The sequence below is a fragment of the Manis pentadactyla genome, chromosome 13 (assembly GCF_030020395.1).
Source record: "Manis pentadactyla isolate mManPen7 chromosome 13, mManPen7.hap1, whole genome shotgun sequence".
NCBI lineage: Eukaryota > Metazoa > Chordata > Mammalia > Pholidota > Manidae > Manis > Manis pentadactyla.
Window position 1 is genome coordinate 99354939 of NC_080031.1, and position 6000 is coordinate 99360938.

The window sequence follows — 6000 nt, forward strand, 5'->3', positions numbered from 1 at the left end:
TGGCAGATGATAAAGCCAGGTCACTTGTACAGAAATGAAACAAAAAAGTGCTATTTTTGCTGCATTTGCACTCCCTGCCATCTTGGTATAAAATTAATGGGCTAATTATGGAAGTTTTAGAAAACAAAAAATTTTAAAGAAGAAAAAAAGAAACTCAAAAAATCAAGTTTCAAGGATAATATCATTACTTCGGCATACTTCCTGCCACATAATTGCTTTTGAGGCTACACCTGCGGTTCCTTCCTTTATGTTGTTCTTTAAGGGATTATAATAAACAATCATTAGAAGCTGTACACTTCATGGTCTTAAATCCGTAGAACCCTAGTTTGAAGAGTTCTTGAGAAAGCATGTAAGTCATTCTACTTAGAGCAGGAAACAACCGGCAACTTGAACATAAGATATAGCAACACAGTTTGAGCAAGAAATATGTACCTCCAAAAAATGTGGAGTCTCTTAAGGAAGATTTTCGGTTTGCTCTTCCTGTATATAGGAGGCTTAGAACAATATGAGTTTTGATTAGACTCTACCTTACATTACTCCAAAGAGATGGAAAATAGTGGAGACTAAACTTGTTTGAATTGGACCCTTCACTCCCTGAGAGGTACTGAAATGGCTGGTTACATTGAAGTGTGTCGTTCTGCTCTTTTCAGAGGTACTCAAGACAATTGATGAAGGAGATGCTGATGAGGTGACAAAGCAAAGGATTCACGATGGGAAGGAGAAGCCTGGTGCTTTGTGGCACATCTATGCAGCCAAGGATGCAGAGAAGATCCGGGAGCTGCTCCGAAAGGTATGTGCTTGGGTGTGCTCCCAGATCACGCGTGAAGGGGTGGCACGTGCTGATGCAGCCTGCCTAGGGTTTCTCGTCTGGAGTCCCTTGGCATTAAGGATCTGTAACTTTTGTCAAAATGCCCCAAAGGCCTGGATCCACACTAAAGGATATTCAACAGAATTAAGTAGAAGCTTTGGCCCACTAGGGACATTGCTGCAGCAAGTTGTATTTATGCTATGAATAATTTTTACGCATTTATTGATTTTTCTGTCTCTGGGTTTTGTTTCGGTCACGGCTTCAGGTTGGTGAAGAGCAAGGCCAAGAGAATCCCCCTGATCATGACCCAATTCATGACCAAAGTTGGTACCTGGATCAGACCCTCCGTAAGCGACTCTATGAGGAGTATGGTGTGCAAGGCTGGGCCATTGTTCAGTTCTTGGGAGATGCTGTCTTCATACCTGCGGGAGCCCCACACCAGGTGGGTTCCATCTTGGGGCTGGGCTCTGCAGTTCATGGGCTTCCTTAGTTCTGATTTTCTTGCTTATGTGGCAGTAGATACAAATGGCTAGATTAGACTGAGTGCTCTTATGCTGCAACTTATTTTTGGCTTTTTTATTTTCTTTTGTGTATTTGTAAATGCTTGTTTTTTAAAAGTTTAAATAAGGGAAACTTAAAAAGTGACCGTCACAGCTCAGCCACCTGCGCCATACCTCTGTTCTGTGCCCTTATCCTGCCTTCCCCCAGAGTTCCCTACTGTTAACAGTTTGGGGCATGTTTTTCCAGCCCCTTTTCTGTTCAAATACTGATGCTTTCATTTATCAGTTTATACTTAATAGTTTTTCTGCATTTGTTTTTATGAAAATGGAATATTTTAAGTATTTCTAAAAAAAAAATTTTTTTTTACTTTATCACAGACATTATTGACTCTCTAATGCCCAATGTTTTCCCTTTGTACTTTTTCCCTCCCAGGTACACAATTTGTACAGTTGCATAAAAGTAGCAGAAGACTTTGTATCTCCAGAACATGTAAAGCACTGTTTCCGACTGACCCAGGAATTCAGGCATCTGTCTAACACTCACACGAACCATGAGGATAAACTGCAGGTAAATAACTTCTCCTTCACATCCCCTACTCGGCTGCATACACAGGAGACACATTCTGCCTTCTGAGGGTATTTTCTGGGAGGTAGAACTGAAGAGACGATTAAGGGAATGTTTGGGGGCAGACTGACTTCCCCAGTCAGGTAGGAAGAGGACTGTGGCCGTGTGTTCTAAACATTTTTCCAAGAAAGGGTATTTCCTGAAGCTGCTTCTCACAGCACACTTTTGTGCAGACTCAATCACTTAGAGCCCAGCTGGGGACAGCAAAACATGTCCCTAAGAATTGTTTTCCCTTTGTAGATATAAGGTGGACAACAGATTGGGTTTTCCTCTTGCTCCTAAGTGGATTAGAACTTTAAGGACACAATTTCACTAATACACTTGTGTGCTTTAGTAGCATGAAAAGAGCAAAGGAGGAGAAAGCAAGATTCCCCGGGCAGGACTTCAGCAGGCTCAGTACTCGCTCTTCCCGCCTCTCCCTTGTGTGGCCTGTTTTCCTCTGTCATCCCTGTGGCTCAGGTGTGTCATCTTTGGTCACTGACCAATAGGATTGGAGATGTTTTGGTTGCTGGTAGATTCAAGCACCTTCATCCCTGTGTCTGATCTCTTTTGCTATTCCTTGTTCAAAATTATGAAACATTTCAACCATAAAGTTCTCATAGAATATAATCACATTGATAAATACATCCCAGTGATGTTGTAATACAGTGCAAATATTTAGACATTCATATTTCAGACCCCACCTGCCTCAGTCTCTACTTGTAACATGTCACCTCCAGCACCCCCACTCCTCTATTGCTGCTTTATTTTTTTTCTGTAGTATTTTTTACCATCTAACAGATTTACTTTATCTGTTTGTTTCTATCCCTACCTACTAGAACTGGAATTTAAGCTGTTGAAGCTCCTTGCAGGCAGGGATTTTACTGTTTTATTCACTCCTTTTCCCTAGCACAATATCTGATATATAACATGTACTTAATAAATATTTGTTGAATTAATACAAAAATTTAATAGAGAATGGCATATGGGGGCTTGTGTGCCCATCAGTCATCTTAAAAAATAAAGCATCATACACATACACCTAAATAATGTAGACATGCGCAGCAGCCGCACTGAAGCCTCCATGCAGCCTTCCCCTTTCCCTCTCCCCACCTTCCCTCCCCAGAAATAATCACCTTTTTTATTTAAATCTTTAGCCTGCTTATTTTTAATTGTCTTTAGCCTGTTCACTTAATTTTAATAACTTTTACTGTATTTTTCTACTTCACGTGTAATACGTGTTCCATTTAGACAATTTAGAAAATATTTTATCAGCACAAAGGAAAAAATACCCAATAATCCTACCTGCCCACTACTGTTTTAGGGCATTCTTTTTTATGGAAGTACACTCGATACACAATACTATATTGGTTTCAGAAGTAAAACGTGGTGATTCGACATACGTTGCAAATGCTATCACAGTAAGCGTAGGTACCATCTGTCACCTTACAAAACAAAGCTATTGTAATATTATTGACTACACTCCCTATGCTGTATTTTCCATCCCCATGACTATTTATACTTTGTATTTAGTGCATTCTTATTAACTCTAGGACTTTAGGCGAGGTTCCTAACCACGGGACCTTGGTTTCCTCACTTTCTCATCTGTAAAATGGGGATAATAATAACATCTTCCTCATAGGATTATGGTAAGGATTAAAGTCTACATAAAGAGCTTAGCAATAGTGCCTAGCACATAGTAAGCACACAGATGGTGATGACTATATAGCTTCTCGAGTGATTCGCCATTCTTTTTTGATATAGATGTTAGATCCTATGTGACTTGTAAATCATCTCTGGGATTGATTTGGGAAAGCATGCAGCCCTTGTAGAAGGGTTTTCTCACTAACCAGTAGGCTTAGAGTCCATGTAGAACATACATTTTCATTGGCAGAACACAGTATGGGGCTGCCATGAACTGACTGTGCTGATTGCTTTCTCCAGGTGAAGAACATCATTTATCACGCAGTGAAAGACGCTGTCGGCACCCTCAAGGCTCATGAATCCAAACTGGCAAGGTCTTAGACATGGAGAAATTTCAGACTCTCCTGTGAAGCAGGTCTTTCACTCACAACACATACAGGGAATGGCAGGGTTCTCTGCTGGAGCAGAGGCCCTTCACTTGGAGCCGGTGTGGTCAGTATTACAGACTCTCCAGCCACTCTTTTCTAAGCTGCCTCAGTACCGAAGGTTGACACAGGAAGGTCGCACTGTTCACACAGACACGGTTTCAGACTCGACATCCCCGTCCTCTGGCCTTTTGGGACTCCGAATTGCCTGAACATCGCCGGGCTTCCCTGCACATTCTCATGATTTGAGATTTGTGGAAACTGGGAATGTGGGCACACCTTTTCTTTTCTTTTCTTTTTCTATTGTGCCTAGTTTAATGGGAATGTGTTTGGAGGTAGGGGAATCACATAACTGGTACAAGTAGGGACTAATTGGTTTAACATGTCTGGTGGCAGTGTCTCTGCACATGACCTCTGACATCGCCCATCCGAAGAGATGGGATGAAGCCATTCCCCACAATCTCTCCCACAAACACTGGAGTCTTGCAGGACCCAGGGGGAACCCACTGCTTTTCCCAGGAGGCTCCAGGATTAGGAAGTGTGTGTATTTAGTGAAAAATAGGTTTGTAGTGAAATAGTTACTATTTCATGAAAGTAGATATTTTTAGAATTTTTGAAATACCACAGTTGTTTTCCTGGATTAAGAGGAAAGGCACATTACATTTAGTCTTCCTTTCAATAAAACTCCTTGAAGAAACATGATTTATAGAAATCAGCTGCCCATTATAGCACAAAATCAGCCAAAGCAGAATTTAAAAGAATTGGCTTTTTAGGATTCTTTTCGTTTCTTCCCCTCCCATCTCAGTCCTGTCTTGAGGGAACAGCCGTCTGAGAAAGACCTTTGTCCTGTCTGAGCTGTGGTTGTGTTCTGCGTACGCACACTGGTGATTCCAGGAGCCGTTTTCCCCGTTACCAGCGTTCCCTTGGGACTCCTCGTACACTTTCAAATGCAAAAGGAAAGTTTGCTTTCCTACACGAAGCTTTTGTTTTTTGGGTTTTTTTGTCCAGAAATATTTTCAAGAAAACTTTCCAACTCAGTGGAGTTTTATTAAGAATTTATTGGGAAATGATGGAATTAAGTGGCCCATAGGTACATTGGAAAATGTATCTACTTCCCAGCCGTACTGTAGTGCCCTGCAGGCTTGTGTATATGTCCACAGTTACTTTTTTTTTTTTTTAATAAAAGTCATTTACTGTAGAATACTTTTAATTTCACTTTCTGTATTTTAATTTTGATGAAGGGCTGATTGGGATTTCCATGTTCTTATTAAAAATCTAACAAATCTGTTTGGAGTGGACTAAATTCTTCCTTTGCCAGCCATTCTAAAAAGCACAGCCACATTTAGGCAAAGTTCAAGGTAGAGGATGTTTCATTTTCAGATCTTCATTACATTGCTACATCCAGTTACTCTTTGCTTCCTGAGTTTGTGCCCAATTGGGAAGGGAAGTGCCAGGTCATTGCGGTTTGAGGGCTTGGGGGTGAGGGGAAGGGGTGCAGAAGCTCTGGAGGATAGGAGGAGAGATGGGTTTTCTTAGTTTAGGCTCTGTGAAGAGAGTGAGAAAGGGGGACTCCTGTATTCCTGGGGCAGTTGAGGGGAAAGGGTCCTGGGGAATTGCCCGAGCAAGGTTTGGGGCATCAGTGGTTGGGCTCCTCAAAGCACACATGAACATGGTCCTAGGTCCACCATGGAACTTGCGGGAGAAAACCCAAATGGGATGGCTTTTTTTTAATTAAGCAGCAATTAAAGTGGCTTGAGGGGTGAGGACAGACTGCATTCCAGTTAGATAAGGCCTTTTGAAGAGGAAGTTGTAAAGAATATCAAGAGGGGTCATCAGAGGCTGCTTCTCTGGAACCTGTTGGAAAAACATCTTCTAAAGTATTTGAGCCTGGAAATACAATTATCAGGGTGGAAACAGACCATTGTGTGGTTCAAGGATACCAAGTTTGAATAGGACCTGAGCTGAAACACAGATCTCTAAGCATGTCCTTTCAGCCTGACTGGACACAAGTTAGTGCTG

The 6000-nt window shown here is 41.6% G+C and overlaps 1 protein-coding gene across 3 annotated transcripts in view; it reads left to right on the forward strand.

The window, feature by feature from the left end:
• KDM3B (lysine demethylase 3B) overlaps positions 1 to 5266 on the forward strand; it is a 55453-nt gene extending 50187 nt beyond the window's left edge. For all 3 annotated transcript variants that reach the window (XM_036897212.2, XM_036897225.2, XM_036897221.2), the window contains 4 exons: positions 651 to 790; positions 1074 to 1250; positions 1742 to 1876; positions 3857 to 5266. In XM_036897212.2, the coding sequence (XP_036753107.1) occupies positions 651 to 790; positions 1074 to 1250; positions 1742 to 1876; positions 3857 to 3937 (533 nt within the window). In that variant the 3' untranslated portion in view covers positions 3938 to 5266. The remainder of the gene's footprint in view (positions 1 to 650; positions 791 to 1073; positions 1251 to 1741; positions 1877 to 3856) is intronic.
• The last annotated feature ends 734 nt before the right edge of the window (positions 5267 to 6000 follow it).